This window comes from Arachis hypogaea, chromosome 18, assembly GCF_003086295.3.
Source record: "Arachis hypogaea cultivar Tifrunner chromosome 18, arahy.Tifrunner.gnm2.J5K5, whole genome shotgun sequence".
Taxonomy (NCBI): domain Eukaryota; kingdom Viridiplantae; phylum Streptophyta; class Magnoliopsida; order Fabales; family Fabaceae; genus Arachis; species Arachis hypogaea.
The window spans coordinates 20169536-20187366 of NC_092053.1; the positions used below are offsets into that span (position 1 = coordinate 20169536).

General features: G+C 35.9%; 1 protein-coding gene across 2 annotated transcripts; it reads left to right on the plus strand.

Annotated features, from left to right (window-relative positions):
• Positions 1 to 2783: 2783 nt before the first annotated feature.
• On the plus strand, positions 2784 to 6342 carry LOC140181601 (G-type lectin S-receptor-like serine/threonine-protein kinase At4g27290). Of its 2 annotated transcripts, none has more exons than XM_072225665.1 (5): positions 2784 to 4323; positions 4441 to 4581; positions 4796 to 4957; positions 5571 to 5781; positions 5885 to 6342. In XM_072225665.1, the coding sequence occupies exons 1-3, from the start codon at positions 3768 to 3770 to the stop codon at positions 4954 to 4956; spliced, it is 858 nt and encodes a 285-aa protein (XP_072081766.1). In that variant the 5' UTR covers positions 2784 to 3767; the 3' UTR covers position 4957; positions 5571 to 5781; positions 5885 to 6342. The 2 variants fall into 2 exon arrangements, 1 of the variants encoding a protein (XP_072081766.1); XR_011876532.1 differs by having other exon boundaries at positions 2990 to 4319.
• The last annotated feature ends 11489 nt before the right edge of the window (positions 6343 to 17831 follow it).

The following is a 17831-nucleotide window of genomic DNA, read 5'->3' on the forward strand; positions in this document are numbered from 1 at the left end:
AGTCTTCCATATTGATCGCGAGTTCGAGTTTTTGTATCTTTAGTAAAAAAAAAATAATCATTTTAATTTTTAGAAGTAACACTAGGTACAAAGAACTATTATTGTAGTTTTTACTTATTATTAAAAACAAATTCTATTTTATTTTACCAATATAAATTTTAAAAAGAATATTTGAAAACTAAAAAAAAAAAAACAAATTTATTAAAAGAGTATCAAAATGAAACTAAAAAATACATGATATTAGACCTACATTTTCATATTAGATACATTCGTAGTATATAAGATGCATCATGCATGCATGTTTACCTCAAAACACTAATTAACTATTTTTTTTTTTTTTACTAAAAATGTTTAACTTTTAACTTTTGTTGCGTATATTTGTACATATAAGATGCATCATGCATGGATACAAATCTAAATATATAATTATTACAATAATTATGTTGACCGCAACTCCATAAGTTTAGGCTATTGACTATGTCAATTGCCAACTTTAGAATAATTATTATTTGGTTAGAATAATCAACCACTCAATTCTTGCCAAATCAACTATTATTTTTAAATTAGCAAAAATATATATAAAACTAAAAAATAGAATCCAATAAATTTGTAACCTCCAAATACATTGAAGTCATATTCCTATATTTATTATATCTTACTGTTATAAACAATACAATAAATTTATAACTGCAACAATTAATTTATTAATTTTTATAAATAACTCATTAAAGGTAATAAACATCCATATTACAAATGTCATAATAATATTATTAATCATAATAAATTTTACGTTATAAGTATTTAAATTCCATACCATTTAAACTACATATATAAGTCTCTTATCACTATTCCTTCACATAACATCAAATTTAGCACAAAAAATTTATTTTTGAACTGCACATCTCAAACTTACTCAATAGAGCATCATTCTTTCAGAGCAGAACGATTAGAAATCAAATAACTATCCAAGATCTAATGGCCATGCAATAAGAATCTGATGATCAAGTATGACAAAAAAAAATCACAACATGCATCATACATTCATACTTACTCAAATACCATATACCTAATGATAACATAAATTGAATATTGGAATAGGAAAAGATCTTCACAATTTTAGCAACTATAAACGAAATTGATGATAAATTACGATGGAACTATGTTAAATGTAAAAAGTGTCAGAAGAAAGCATATAAAAAAAGAAACAACTACATTTGCGGCATATGTAATCAAACACCACAATATCCAACAATAAGGTAACTCTATATACTTTTCATAATCTCATCTATCAAATTATTAGTTGCTAGCCCAATACTTATTTTAGGTTCAGAATTCAATTAAAGGTTTTAGATCAAAGTGTTACAATAACTTTTGTACTATTTGATGGCGACGCAAAAAACTTATTGGGCACAACTGCTTCAAATCTAATGACATTTCAGAAAAATAATGACATTGAAGCATCACCCTATCAAGAGATTAAGGAGAAAGAAAACCATACAAATTCAAGACACATCTTCGAAAGAAGCACATACATACAAAGATGGAACCAAATAACATAATAGAAAGTACATCAAACTCAACAATTCATAAAGAACATGTCTTTGCAAGAACCTACGACAAAAAGAAGAAAGCATCAACTCTAACAACCAACAAAAAAAGGAGGACAAGCGCTACATAAGATGACTAAGTCCATCAACTAAAACAAATGCAAAAATTAAACCACCAAATAAAAATGTCACTTTGTACAACTCCAACATCCAAATCTTTTGAACTACAAATTATTTAAAATAAAACACCTTTTAAATTTAACTTCAATTTACACATATTTAATTTATTTCTACAAGACATAACAATTTTTAATATTTATTATATACTATCATTAATTTACCGTCCTGCGCATTGCGCGGGTCTCATTCTAGTTAATCTATTAATTCTAGTTTCTCTACCTTAAATAACATTTTTCTAATTAACAAATGCTAACGCTAAAAAAAAAAAAAAAAAACATAAAACTTACCTCGTCACCAACGGCACCGGCAATATGCGCAACACCGTTCAGTCGGTACAAGCTCCTTTCGTCTCCCATGATATCCCACCGGAGGTCGGCACTCAGATACCTCGGACCCGCTCTCAAGTTGCTCTAACCTCTCTCTAGAATTTTCTCTCTCTAAACAACCCCAAAGCCACTCCAAATGAGTAATCCGCAGCTGCCTTTCACGGTTTATATAGATAGCTACTATCCACGTAAACTGCTATAGCCTCTAGCGGTTTACTCACAAGGTCCAATGCACATAAACTGCTACTAGCAGTAGTGGTTTATGACCAACCAAAATCATGCATAAACTGCGACAGGTAACTGCAGTTTTCATACTGCCACATCTCAACGTAATCCGCAGCTGTCAGCAGCGGATTCTGTGTTTGTGTAAACCACTACTACCAGTAGCGGCAATTTTCATAAATAGGTGAAACAATATATTTGCGTCTTCGTTTTGGAAACAATGCATTTGGATAATTTTGAGGATGAAACAATTTATTTAGGTGAATTGTCCTTATAATAAGTGAGAAAACGGAATGTAATTGTAATAGTTTATAGAAATATTATAGATAAAAAATAAATTTGGATGGTAATGTAAGACAAAGATAGACATTTATATATTCTTCCTATAATATTAATGTGGTAGTAAAATTATAGAATGATAAAATATTAAGTTGGCTTCTGATTGTATGACAATATATTAATATTAGTTTTTATATAATATAAATAGATAGATTGTTTTAGGTTTCTTGTTCTCGAGTGTTGTGTTGTAATTTGAATTCATTGCATTCTTGGCTTTCTGTGAGAGACTTGATTATGAAAAGGGAATCATTACAGAGTCTAATTTTGATGACCAATAAGAATAAAAAATTTAACTGAATTCCTACCTCAGGATGATAATTGTATTAAAAAATTAAAATTAAATTCTATATGACAACCCAAAGTCGTATGGATAACATTCAAAGAAGAGTGTTTGCAAATGTTACTGTTTCTGCTTTCACAGGTATTATTGACACTGCTAAGAAGAGCATATAAACAATTCAATGGAAGCCTTTAGCTTTCTCTTATTTTGCTTCTCTCTGCTTATGGCTGTCTCTATTGCAAGAGACACAATCAACACACTGCAATCTATAAGTGATGGTGAGATATTAGTTTCAGCAGATGAAACTTTTGCATTAGGATTCTTCAGCCCTGGAACTTCCAAGAACCGTTATGTCGGAATTTGGTTTAACAAAGATCCAACAAAGGCAATAGTATGGGTTGCAAACAGAGAAAAACCGCTCACTGACTCCTCAGGGGTTTTGAAGGTCAACCACACCGGAATTCTAGTCCTTCTTGACATTAATAATAGTCTTATTTGGTCATCCAACACGACGAGATCGGGCGAAATACGGTTGCAAAGCTTTTGAATTCTGGGAATTTTGTTGTGCAGGATGACACCAATAGCGAAAAGGAAGATTTTGTGCGGCAACGTTTTGACTATCCAGGCGACACAATCTTGCCTGGACAGAAGTTGGGAAGAAACTTAGCTACAGGACTAAATCGGAGGACAACATCATGGAAAAGCTCTGATGATCCTTCTCCAGGTAGCTTTAGCTATCAATTCGATATTGATGGATATCCGCAATTAGTATTAAGAGAAGGCACAACAAAAAGATTTCGTTTTGGATCATGGAATGGTATTCAATTTAGTGGGGCACCTCAATTGAAAAATGAGTCTGTATTCAGATTTAGCATGATTTCTAATGAGGAAGAGGTGTATATTGTATATTGGAGTGTTGATAGTTCAGTTCATCAGAGGCTGCAGACAGCAACGGATGGATTCAGCCAGCGGAGAAGTTGGAGGGGTGGAAATACAGGTTGGACCACAGTTTCGCACATACCGGTGGATGACTGTGATTATTATGGAAAATGTGGAGCATATGCTAGTTGTGATACAAACAGGTTTCCCATGTGTAATTGCTTGGATGGATTTGTGCAGAATACAACTGATTCATCATGTGGTTGTGTTAGGAGAACCTCATTGAGTTGCAATCATTCAGATGGGTTTGTGAAGTTTTCGGGGCTAAAGTTACCAGACACTGAAGGGACATGGTTTAATACAAGTATGAGTTTTGAGGATTGTAGAATTTTGTGCGTGAAAAACTGCTCTTGTACGGCTTATGCAGCTTTGGATGTCAGTGAAGGGCCAAATTCAAATGGTTGTTTACTTTGGTTTGGTAATCTGATGGATATGAAAGTGATGACTACATCTGAAGATATTTATGTAAAGATGGCAGGGAAAGATGTAGGTAACAAAACTATCTCACCCAGTTTGAAACTTTTCTTCCCTTTTTACATGTATAAACATTTCATCTTTTGTCATTTCTAACTTTGTCCTCTATTTTTTTAAACTTAACATTTCTTAGAAGCAATTGTACAAAAAAGATTGCCGAAGTTCAAGAAAAAGAAGCAAAAGATTACCACTGCCGTAATCTGGGTGCTGTCTTCTGGAATTTTGATCTTATGCTTGGCCGTCATCATTTATAGATGGGAGATGCGTAAGAAAGGTAGTTAAGTAATTCTCATTGTTTGATTCTTGATTATTGAGTAATTTCAAAGGCCTTCAAGGCAGTTCAACAAAAGTCTTAACAGAAACAGAGTTATATTGGTTGTTATACTTCATATATCTATTTTTCAGTTCCAAAATTCAGATAGAGCAAAATTTATAGGAGCATGGAACACTTAGTTTGTTTATACATTGCATGCTACTATACTTTGCAGGAAAGATAAAAGAAGAAAGAGAATCAGATGCAATAAATAGTCAGCATGATGAGGAAGATCTAGAATTGCCCTTATTTGGTATAGATACGGTTACTTCTGCAACAAACAATTTTTCAACTGACAACTTATTAGGGAGAGGTGGTTTTTGGACCAGTTTATAAGGTAATCAAATGGAAAAAAAAATTTGTTGTCATCCCTGTCTAGAATGCATAATATTCTTGATAAATTTTGTTTTCTTTTCTTTACAAGATTCAGTCATTGGTTTTCCTTATCTAACTTATGTTTTGAATCTTAATTTTGTATGGTAAAAAAAATTACAAGAAACGCCAATTTGATGGAAAAAAGTCATGCAGCCAATAAATTATAAGGATGAAGCAAAGCAAACTATTGGAAGAACCATTTAAAAAGAACCATTTTAATTTTTAATTTTCTAAAATTTGATTGGTTGATTTTTAAACTTTATCAAGTAAGCAAATGTGTTGACACGATATCATTAGGAGAATAAAGATAGCTTAAATCTAATGTACAAAGACTTTGAAATCAACTTTTATATAATAAAAATAGATAGATAGATGTATAGAAAGATTTCTTCACAGCCCCAAGATGATCCTTTTTCCTTTCTTATATGCTAATACACCCTTAAAACATGAATATGCTTTAGGCATTGGAAAGGTTAGAGAAAGGATGCATTGAACAATCAGCTGATAAAAAACTTTTCCCCCAAAATTATATATCTTGGAATGGTTATAACTATTGAAATAATTATAACTTTCAGGGTATCTTGGAAGATGGACAGGAAATAGTTGTTAAGAGGCTTTCGAAGAATTCAAGCCAAGGATTCGAAGAGTTAAAAAATGAAATTAAGCATGTTTCCAAACTTCAACACAGGAATTTAGTAAAGCTACTGGGGTGCTGCCTTCAAGCTAGGGAAAGATTGTTGATTTATGAATTTATGCGCAACAAAAGCTTGGACTTCTTCATATTTGGTTTGATTCCTGCTGAACCATACTCTTCTTTTCATTTAATAATAATTATGCAACTCTTAAAACCTCATTAGAATATTAGTCCAACTCATTTTCTTTAAAATAGATTGTGAGAAGGGAAAGCTACTAGATTGGGCGAAGCGTTTTCATATCATCAATGGGATTGCCAGAGGCCTTCTTTATCTTCATCAAGATTCAAGACATAGAATAGTTCATAGAGATCTCAAGGCCGGGAATGTTTTGTTAGATGATGAATTGAATCCTAGAATCTCGGACTTTGGACTAGCTAAGAAATGAAATTGAAGCAAATACAAGACATATTGTTGGAACTTAGTAAGTGGCTAAGTAGCAAGTATATGACATGTTGATAGGAATGAATATGATCATTTTTTTTCTTGATTTGAAATTGTATGTTTATGTTTTTTCGTAGTGGCTATCTATCACCAGAGTACATAGTTGGTGAGCTGTACTCAACAAAATATGATATCTATAGCTTTGGTGTACCAATATTAGAGATAGTTAGCGGGAAGCGAAATAAAGTGATGGTTTCAGTGGCTAAGAGAAGGGGGGTTGAATCTTAGCCCCCTTTTTTGTTGCTAACACTTGCTGAACTCAGAGGAGACCTTTTTGTTTTAGCTCATCTCTGGACACGAGACTTTTTGTTTTGTCTCGTCACTTGCCACGAGATTTTTGTTTTGGCTCGTCACTTGGCACGAGACATTTTAGTTTTTGCTCCTGTGCAGTAGAAAACAGAAATAGAGTAGAAGAGAGAAAAGATTACACCCAGATATATCCTGGTTCAGCTGCTAAGTGCAGTGCAGCCTACATCCAGTCTCCATCACAACCATGATGGAATTTCACTATAATCATCCTGATTACAAACTGTAAAGTGCTAACCCAACTTACAAGGGGATTCCCACAGAATCATGAAACACAACATAGATGAACAAAGGAACTCTAAGACATCTATGGCTTTTTCTTTTAATTTTGCACTCTCTGCCTTTTTCCGCTCTATGGCTTTTTTCATACAAACCTCACTGTTTACCTTTTTCCATGAGACTCAAGACATGACAAAATTAAACAGAAAAATACAAAACTGAATACATTGAAGGAGAAGAGAAAACTGTTAGCTCAGGTAGCTCTGAGAACACTGTGCCTTGCACTCTCAAATTTTCTCCTTGCTTCAAACAGTGGCTGTCCACCCTTATTATAGAAGAGGGGAGCCTCCACTTATTGAAGCCAAAACCGAACCAACTTCTTCCTCCTTCAACAAACAGAAACCGGTTCAGCCACATAGAGAGAGAAGAGATAACCATGTAAAACCCAACATGCAATTACCTCTGGACCTTTCTTGATCATCACCCTTCATCAATCCGAGCTCTCTATCCTTGGCTTGCTCTCCAAGATGGATTTCTGGCCCTTGATGCTTCATGATGATAATGACTTCATCTGCTTTAATTTCTGCCTCAACCATCACTTCGCCACTCTAGCTACTCCCTGTGGTGGTTAAACAGAATCAAAGACAAGCCATGCTTCAAGAATCTCCTCCATGCTGGCCGAATCTTCATCGTCCATTTTTGAGCATGAAAGGCTCAAGATACATCACCAAATCTTAACCAAATATGGTGAATATCTCAGTCACAGCTCATTTTTATTTTAGTATGTTTTCTTGCCATCATTAGCTTGATGGTCTTGATGCATGCAACTTCTTCTTTTTCTTTGTTGATGAGCATAGTGTCCATAGTTTCCTGGACAAGGACCGAAGGAAGAAGAAGAAAGAGATGAGAGAAAGAAAGGAATCTAAAGAAAAGCAATACAAAGTGGTTAAACAAATTAATTTGAGAGTAGCTTGCTTTTACTTCCCTTGCTTAGAGTGGCGTGTTTGTCATAATAGCCATCAATCAACTCAGCTGAATTTTTCTCTCTCATATTCCCCATGCATTAATTAACAATGTAATAGATTTTGAAATCCATCACATGGTTAAAGGCTTGGTTCCGTTGGAAGCACTTTGCTTTCATTTTTCCTTGGTTTCGGACCAAGTTTGGAACCATACATCTCAAATGAGATTTGGGCTTATAGCTTTGAAATTAAAACTGGCCCGTTTGGTTAACATTTGCTTCCCTGATAAACTTTGTTTCGGATCAAGCAAAGGAAGCTTTTATCAAAAATTAACCATGGGCTTGGTTGTCATCAGCATTGGCCCATCAATTTAAAGTTTCAGCCCCTTAGTATAAAACATGCAACAGAGCTAGTTATTGGGCTTAAGCCAGAAATTTATTTTTCGGCCCAACTTAAAACCTGCAACAAAAATTATTTAATCAAATCAGATTATTAATTTTTGCAGTTAATTATTTTAAATAATGTTTAGTCATCATAAATATTAATTTAAGAGTTTTCCAAACTCATCAATCTCCCCCTTGATGACAAACATTATTAAAATTGAATTGGAAAGAAATTTAGGAATTGAGTAAAGAATACTCCCTTTGAATTTGAATTTCTCCCCCTTTCTTAATGTCACATAGCTCCCCTTTGATGCATGCTTATTTTACCAAGGGAAGCACTAACCTGTAACATTTAAATCAAGCTTCAAGTAACAATGTTATTTAGCATATTTTATGATGCTAAATGCTTGATTTATGAGCAGTTTTAATTGATAATCAAAACTCATTTGATATCATAACTGATTTGCTGCTCAAACTATTTCATATAAAAAATATTAAAAAGTTTTTCAAATCCTTTCCTGTTAAAGATATCAGAGCAAAACAACATGATGGAAAAGTATTTGAGCAAACAAACAGGGCAGTTTTAATACATTACATAGTTTAAAGGAACTGCCAAAAATAAATTTTCAATATAACAAGTTTATCAATGATTAATCAACAGCCGGGCATCTCAATAAATCTAACATAATTATAAACCAAATGCCAAATGACAATTAACTAATCATGATAGACTAAGAACAGTTTAAACAGCAATCATAGTGAATGCAATAGCAACGTGCATTCTTTGACCAAGGGTGATCATGAATTTTCAATTTTTGAAAATCTCAACCCCTGTTCCCCTGTTTTTCAGCCCCTGTTTCGTTCTAATTTCAATTTTGGAACCTTAAATTCTTCCCCCTTTTGTCATCATGGGGGCACCTGCACAAAACATTGTTATAGAAAACAGAATATGCAATATAACAGTCCAAAACATAACCAAACGGTGTCATCAAAGTATCACCTAGGTAGCTATTGTCAATTGCAACCCTAACAAAAACAAAAGAACTGATTGAGCCAAATTGTGCCAATATCAAATAGTAACCAGAGAGTTAATCATCAAAAAGATTAAAGTCAGGTTCCTCCTCGACGCCATCACTGCCAGCTTCTTTTTCAAGACTTTCCAACATTAGACTGACCCTCTCTTGGCATTTCTTCCATGCCAATTCATTCTCATAAGCAAGTTTGCGAGCAGACTTGTGAAATTGAACCATGAGATCGGACATATTGGTGAATTCTGTGAGAATTTCTCTGAGGGAACCAGTCGTCTTTGAGGATTCTGGGTGGCCTTCAAAGTCATCATCAGATGCTATTGATTTCTTTCCCCTTTTTGCAGCTCCGCCTGCTCTGATCATGGAAACTTGGTTCTCTACATCCTCATTGGTTAAATCTACCTTAAAGTACTCAAAAATGCATGTAAGAAACATTCCATAAGGTAGATTGGCCTTTTTTGTACTTTTCACAGACTCCCACATGTGACGAATCATAATATAGCTAAATGAAATAGAAGTTGAAGTAACTAAAGCAAATATTATGAGACAATCAGATACGGTTACCCTGTTGTGAGAACCACTTTGAGGAGTGAGAATGTGAGTTATGATGCGGTGCAGCAGAGAGTTAGTTGGACCCAAAGCCTTATGAGTCGGAACAGTTCCATCTAGGCCAGACAAATTTTCACAGATTTGATGAATCACCTGCTTGTATGTAACTCCTACATGTAAGTCCCATTTATCACTCATATAAACCTTTGGCCCTTCATCAATATATCCAAGGGTAGAAGAGATGGTTTCAGAATCCAGAATGATCTGAACCCATTTTACATAAGAGTGAAGGCTACCATCAATAAACCTTAGATTTGCATAGAACTGTCTGACCAGCCCTGGGTACACCATTTTATGAATATGAAGCAGAGGTGACCATTTTAGACCTTCAAACATGGGTTGTAAATCGATTCCTTTGGAGGCCAGAGATTTAAGATTCACTAGGTAAGAGAGACACAAATGCCGTTTCTCCAGGACTTCATTGTGGAATTCAAAAGCAGCACACGTAGAGAACCTGGAAGGATCGAAATGTGAGTGTGATTTGTGAAACTTGTTCTTGAACTCCATTGACCCAAGGTTCGTGGGTTCTCTGGTCTCATGGAACTCGAAACCCTTCGTCTTCTTGGAACTCTTTCCGGATGCATGTGGGGTGGTTCTTTTCGGCGATGATGGAGAAGGTGAGGTATGAGACTCCTCTACTTCTTCTTCAATGCTGGGCTCCTTCGCCTTCTCGCTCTTCCTTCTTCCAGAAGATTTTTGAGCAATAACTTTGCGCCTCATAGTCTCTGTCCGCTTGGAGGGGGGTGAAAGAGAAGAGGAAGAGGTGGAATGGATGTGAATGTGGGTATGTGATTGAGGTGTAGAAGGTTTCTGAGATTGGCAAATTCTCTCACTCTTTCTTGGGGCTGTTTTCTTTTTCATAATGAAGAAGATCAATGGAGATGGAAGTTGGAGAGGAAAAGGTGGCCGAATAGTGAGGTGAGTGATGGGAGGTTAGAGAAGCATTAAATGCTTAATTGGAAAGAGAATGAGAGAAGTTACTACCCATTAAGAGAGCGGTTATTATCCAAGGGGGGTTTCAAAAACTGAAAAGAGGTTTCCCTAAATCAAGGGATTAGTTGGAGGGAAAGATTTGATTTGACAACATGCTTCTTCCAACAAGATTTGATGAGACAACCAAGGGATTTTGTTGATTTAATTTTTCAAAAGAAATGAAACTAACAAAACTGTCATGGTGGGGTCAAGGAATTTTGGTGGGTCCCATAAAATTTGAATTCTGCGTTGCCTCCCCCTTGATCACAGCTCTTCCATTATGCCATTTATTGTTGCTCGTCCAAACCTACGAGCAAAAACTGAGTAGAGTCAAATATTCACAAATTTTCAATGAAGCTTAAATCAAACATTCCCAAACTTTTTCTCAAGGTACAGAATCTGTCTTCACAGAGGGGTTTTGTAAAAATATCAGCAATTTGGTCTTCAGATTTTACAAATTGAATATCAATAGTACCCTTTTGCACATGTTCCCTAATAAAATGATACTTTATCTCAATGTGCTTGGTTCTTGAGTGCAAAACAGGATTTTTTGAAATATTTATTGCACTCATATTATCACAAAATAGGGGTATACTATTGATTTTTAATTTGTAATCTTCCAATTGTGTTTTTAAGCAAATTAATTGAGTGCAACATGCAGAAGCGGAAATGTATTCTGCTTCAGCGGTGGATAAAGCCACTGTGGCTTGTTTCTTGCTTGACCACATGTTGAGTGAGCTTCCAAGGAAGCAACACATGCCGGACGTGCTTCTTCTATCCACTCTATCTCCTGCATAATCTGCATCACAAAATCCTACTGCACAAAATTCATCAGATTTAGGATACCACAAGCCATAATCACAAGTTTCCTTAATGTATCTAATGATGCGCTTAACGGCCGTAAGATGGGATTCTTTTGGGTGGGATTGAAACCTTGAACATACACCCACACTTTGGACGATATCCGGTCTAGAGGAGGTAAGGTACATGAGTGAACCTATCATTCCCCTATATCTTGTTTCATCCACATCTTGACCATCATCATCCTTTTCAAGTTTTGTGTTGGGATGCATTGGTGTACCCATTGATTTGGAATTTTCTAGGCTAAACTTTTTGATAAGTTCTTTTGCATACTTTCCTTGGTAAATAAAAGTTCCACTAGGAGTTTGTTTAATTTGGAGGCCAAGAAAGAAAGTAAGCTCTCCCATTAAACTCATTTCAAACTCACTAGTCATGAGTTTTCCAAACTCTTCACACAAGGAAATGTTGGCCGATCCAAATACAATGTCATCAACATAAACTTGAACAAGGAGTATATCATCATTAGATGCTTTAATGAATAAAGTAGTGTCGGTGGTACCCCTTTGAAATTTATTTTCCAACAAGAAGGCACTAAGCCTTTCATACCAAGCTCTTGGAGCTTGTCTAAGGCCATAAAGAGCCTTAGATAATTTAAAAACATGATTTGGAAACTTTTTATGTTCAAAACCGGGGGGTTGTGCCACATACACTTCTCTATCAATAAAGCCATTAAGGAAAGCACACTTAACATCCATTTGAAACATTTTGAAACCTTTATGGGTGGCATAGGCAAGAAGCAATCGAATTGCTTCCATTCTAGCTACCGGAGCAAAAGACTCATCAAAATCTATACCCTCTTCTTGATCGTAACCTTGGGCCACTAATCTAGCCTTGTTACGAACAACTTGTCCATCCTCACCAAGTTTATTCTTAAATACCCACTTAGTACCTGTTACCTTCTTACCATCCGGATAAGGTACTAATGTCCAAACCTCATTCTTGTCAAATTGAGCTAGCTCCTCTTGCATGGCCTTGACCCATGATGGATCTTCAAGAGCTTGTTTGACATTGTTGGGCTCCATTTGTGACAAGAGAGCAAAGTTGCTAGGTTCGGTTTGCCTTTTGGTGGAGGATTTTGTTGTTACACCATGAGAGGGATCACCAATGATGAAGTCATGAGGATAACCCCTCATAGACTTCCATTCTCTAGGTTTTCGGCCAGGTGTTGAACTTTGATGAACTTCTGGTGGTCTCACTGTTTCAGTTTCTCGTGTCTGCTCAGGAGATAAAATGGAAGTTTCTCCTTCAATCTGACGAGATAAAACCGGGCTGACAGATTCTTCATTTTGCACAGATTTGGGATTTTCTTTACTTGTTGCAGCCTCTTCACAATCTGAATCATTATCCTTCACAATACTGGGAATTAAGTTAGAATCACAAAAAGTAACATGTATGGATTCCTCTATTGTCCTATGCTCCTTGAGATAAACTCTATAGGCCTTGCTTGTGGTGGAATATCCAACAAACATTCCTTCATAAGATTTTGGATCAAACTTTCCAAGATTTTCTTTATTATTAAGCACAAAACATTTGCATCCAAAAATATGAAAATACTTAAGATTTGGAGGGGTTCCTTTCCATAGCTCATAAGGAGTTTTCTTTAACCCTTTTCTAATAATTGTTCTATTCAAAATATAGCATGCTGTGTTCACAGCCTCAGCCCATAAGAATTTAGGAGTTTCATTCTCACATAACATAGCCCTAGTCATTTCTTGAAGGCTTCTATTCCTTCTTTCAACCACCCCATTTTGTTGGGGGGTTCTAGGACATGAAAAATTGTGAGAAATCCCTAAGTCATCACAGAATTTTTCAAAATCTTGATTTTCAAATTCTCTTCCATGATCACTTCTCAAATGGGCAATTTTCAAATCCTTTTCATTTTGAATTTTCTTACAAAGGGTGGAAAAAGCATGAAAGGCATCGTTCTTATGAGCAAGGAAAAGTACCCAACCAAATCTAGAGTAATCATCTACCACCACAAGACCATAATTTTTACCTCCTAAACTTTGAGTTCTAGTAGGACCAAAAAGATCAATATGTAACATTTCCAATGGCCTTTTGGTTGAGATTCCATCTTTTGATTTAAAAGAGGATTTTACTTGTTTGCCTAATTGACAAGCGTCACAAGTAAGATCCTTATCAAACTTGATGTTTGGGATTCCTCTAACCAAATTTCTTTTGACTAGCTTAGAAATTTGATACATGCTAGCATGTCCCAACTTTCTATGCCAAAGCCATTTTTCAGATTCAAAAGATGTAAAGCATGTTACATTTTGTTCCTTTAAATCCTCAACAGTTAATCCATACACATTATTACATCTTTTAGCTTCAAGAAGAACATCCCCAATTTTCTCACACACAACTAAACAAACAAATTTCTTAAAGATAACTTCAAAACCCAAATCACAAAGTTGACTAACACTAAGCAAATTATGTTTCAAGCCATGTACAAGGAGAACATCATTTATACAAGAAGAAAAGTTTTTACCAACTTTCCCAACAGCCACAATTTTTCCTTTTGCATCATCACCGAAAGTGACAAGTCCTCCATCATAGTCATCAAGCTTTATGAAGAAGGTTGCCTTTCCGGTCATATGCCTAGAGCATCCGCTGTCCATATACCACATATTTTCCTTCTTTTTGGATGCTAGGCACACCTACAAAACAAGCTCAAGTAACCTTAGGTATCCAAATCTTTTTGGATCCTTTAACGTTAAACCATCTTCTATGTCCTAAGCCATTGTAATCAAAAACAATTTTATAAACCTTGTCACCAACCATTCTTTCACCGAAAAAGCATTGAATGGGAAGGTGTCCATTCCGATTGCATAGTCTACAAAACCTTGGAGTTGCTGTTTTGTTAAAGTAGGTGGGATCTTGAAATCTTGTATCATTTGAAGATGAAGCAATATTTTCAAAATGCGATTTTTCAGATTTATAGAACCCCAACCCAGCCTTATCATAAAGAGGTTTTTGACTAGCCAAGATGTGATTTAAACTTTCGGAACTTTGTGTAAACTTGGCCAAGTCTTCCTTAAGTATTTTAACCTCTTTAAGCAACTCTTCATTTTGCTTAAAACAATCCACATATGCAAGAACACAATGGTTACTTTCACAGCTCCTAACTTGGGCTCTTAACTGCTTATTCTCTTCAACAAGATCACAAGCAGTTTCGGCCTCTCTCACTTTTTCTTTTAGAAAACTGTTTTCAGCCTTAAGAATGGTGTTTTGTTGTTCAAGTTCTTGATTTTCCAGCAAAAAAACATCTTATTTTTTCAGAAAGGTGGTCTATCATAAGATGAAGATCTTCAGTGTTAGGGTTATGAAAGACTACCTGATATATGTGGTCTGCCATGAGACATGTTTGTGACTTGGTCTCGGTTTCTTCATCATCATCATCAGAATCATTCTCCAAGTCTTCTCATGTGGCCATCAGTCCTTTCTTCTTTCCTCTTTTCGACTTTTCATCCTTCTTCAGCTTGGGACAATCAGATTTGAAATGCCCAAATTCCTTACAGTTGTAGCAAGTTACTTTGCTAAGATCTTTCTTCATTCTCCTTGTGCTGCTGCCTTTGCCTTTGAGCTTAGCCATTTTCCTGGATTTTTTTGCAAATAACACAAACTCATTTTCAGAAGAGTTATCACTGGATTCATCATCCAGAGGGTTAGTCACAGAAGAAAATGCAATTCCTTTCTTTTTTGTATCCTTTTTCAAATAGGTATTTTCAAAAGCAAGAAGATTTCCTCTCAAATCATCAAGAGTCATGGAGTCTAAGCTACTACTTTCAGAAATAATTAAAGCCTTTGTTTCCCACTCTTTTGTGAGACATCTCAACACTCTTCTCACTAGCACAGATTCAGAATGTGTAATTCCCAGAGCATCTAAGCCAACAATGATAGAATTGAACCGTTCGAACAGTTCATCAATGGACTCTCCTTCCTTCATTGAAAACGTTTCATACTCTCGGTTTAGCATATCTGCCCGAGTCTTCTTGACAATGGTGGTTCCTTCATGGGTGATTTGCAATTTGTCCCAGATTTCCTTTGCCGTTGTGCATCTTGATACCCGTCGGTATTCCTCGAAGCTGATAGCACAATTGAGCAGGTTTACTGCCTTGGCATTTAACTCCACCTTCTTCCTATCTTCCTCGGTCCATCTTGCTTCTGGTTTGAGAGAAACAACTCCTTCGGCACTTGTAACAGTTGGATATTGAGGTCCTTCCAAGATGATTTTCCACAATCTGTAATCCACTGCTTGCACAAATATCTTCATCCTCTCCTTCCAATAGGTATAATTTTTCCCATTGAAAAGAGGGGGTCTATTGCTTGATTGACCTTCAGTCAGATTATAGGACACCACATTTGCGCCACTGTTTTCCGCCATAAGGATCTTTGCTCCAAGCTGCAAAGCTTGATCTCTTTGAGACCAAGCTCTGATACCAATTGATGGTTTCAGTGGCTAAGAGAAGGGGGGTTGAATCTTAGCCCCCTTTTTGTTGCTAACACTTGCTGAACTCAGAGGAGACCTTTTTGTTTTAGCTCGTCTCTGGACACGAGACTTTTTGTTTTGTCTCGTCACTTGCCACGAGATTTTTGTTTTGGCTCGTCACTTGGCACGAGACATTTTAGTTTTTGCTCCTGTGCAGTAGAAAACAGAAATAGAGTAGAAGAGAGAAAAGATTACACCTAGATATATCCTGGTTCAGCTGCTAAGTGCAGTGCAGCCTACATCCAGTCTCCATCACAACCATGATGGAATTTCACTATAATCATCCTGATTACAAATTGTAAAGTGCTAACCCAACTTACAAGGGGATTCCCACAGAATCATGAAACACAACATAGATGAACAAAGGAACTCTAAGACATCTATGGCTTTTTCTTTTAATTTTGCACTCTCTGCCTTTTTCCGCTCTATGGCTTTTTTCATACAAACCTCACTGTTTGCCTTTTTCCATGAGACTCAAGACATGACAAAATTAAACAGAAAAATACAAAACTGAATACATTGAAGGAGAAGAGAAAACTGTTAGCTCAGGTAGCTCTGAGAACACTGTGCCTTGCACTCTCAAATTTTCTCCTTGCTTCAAACAGTGGCTGTCCACCCTTATTATAGAAGAGGGGAGCCTCCACTTATTGAAGCCAAAACCGAACCAACTTCTTCCTCCTTCAACAAACAGAAACCGGTTCGGCCACATAGAGAGAGAAGAGATAACCATGTAAAACCCAACATGCAATTACCTCTGGACCTTTCTTGATCATCACCCTTCATCAATCCGAGCTCTCCATCCTTGGCTTGCTCTCTAAGATGAATTTCTGGCCCTTGATGCTTCATGATGATAATGACTTCATCTGCTTTAGTTTCTGCCTCAACCATCACTTCGCCACTCTAGCTACTCCCTGTGGTGGTTAAACAGAATCAAAGACAAGCCATGCTTCAAGAATCTCCTCCATGCTGGCCGAATCTTCATCGTCCATTTTTGAGCATGAAAGGCTCAAGATACATCACCAAATCTTAACCAAATATGGTGAATATCTCAGCCACAGCTCATTTTTATTTTAGTATGTTTTCTTGCCATCATTAGCTTGATGGTCTTGATGCATGCAACTTCTTCTTTTTCTTTGTTGATGAGCATAGTGTCCATAGTTTCCTGGACAAGGACCGAAGGAAGAAGAAGAAAGAGATGAGAGAAAGAAAGGAATCTGAAGAAAAGCAATACAAAGTGGTTAAACAAATTAATTTGAGAGTAGCTTGCTTTTACTTCCCTTGCTTAGAGTGGCATGTTTGTCATAATAGCCATCAATCAACTCAGCTGAATTTTTCTCTCTCATATTCCCCATGCATTAATTAACAATGTAATAGATTTTGAAATCCATCACATGGTTAAAGGCTTGGTTCCGTTGGAAGCACTTTGCTTTCATTTTTCCTTGGTTTCGGACCAAGTTTGGAACCATACATCTCAAATGAGATTTGGGCTTATAGCTTTGAAATTAAAACTGACCCGTTTGGTTAACATTTGCTTTCCTGATGAACTTTGTTTCGGATCAAGCAAAGGAAGCTTTTATCAAAAATTAACCATGGGCTTGGTTGTCATCAGCATTGGCCCATCAATTTAAAGTTTCAGCCCCTTAGTATAAAACATGCAACAGAGCTAGTTATTGGGCTTAAGCCAGAAATTTATTTTTCGGCCCAACTTAAAACCTGCAACAAAAATTATTTAATCAAATCAGATTATTAATTTTTGCAGTTAATTATTTTAAATAATGTTTAGTCATCATAAATATTAATTTAAGAGTTTTCCAAACTCATCATAAAGGATTCGTCGATATTGAGCACGACTTTAATCTTCTCGGCAGTGT

What these genes read in the sequence shown, in the direction of transcription:
- LOC140181601 (XM_072225665.1), top strand. Translation starts at nt 3,768, where the DNA reads ATGATTTCTAATGAGGAAGAGGTGTATATTGTATATTGGAGTGTTGAT. An exon ending in GATGGCAGGGAAAGATGTAG is followed by an intron (nt 4,324 to 4,440) that starts GTAACAAAACTA and finishes AACATTTCTTAG; the next exon opens with AAGCAATTGTACAAAAAAGA. An exon ending in ATGGGAGATGCGTAAGAAAG is followed by an intron (nt 4,582 to 4,795) that starts GTAGTTAAGTAA and finishes TATACTTTGCAG; the next exon opens with GAAAGATAAAAGAAGAAAGA.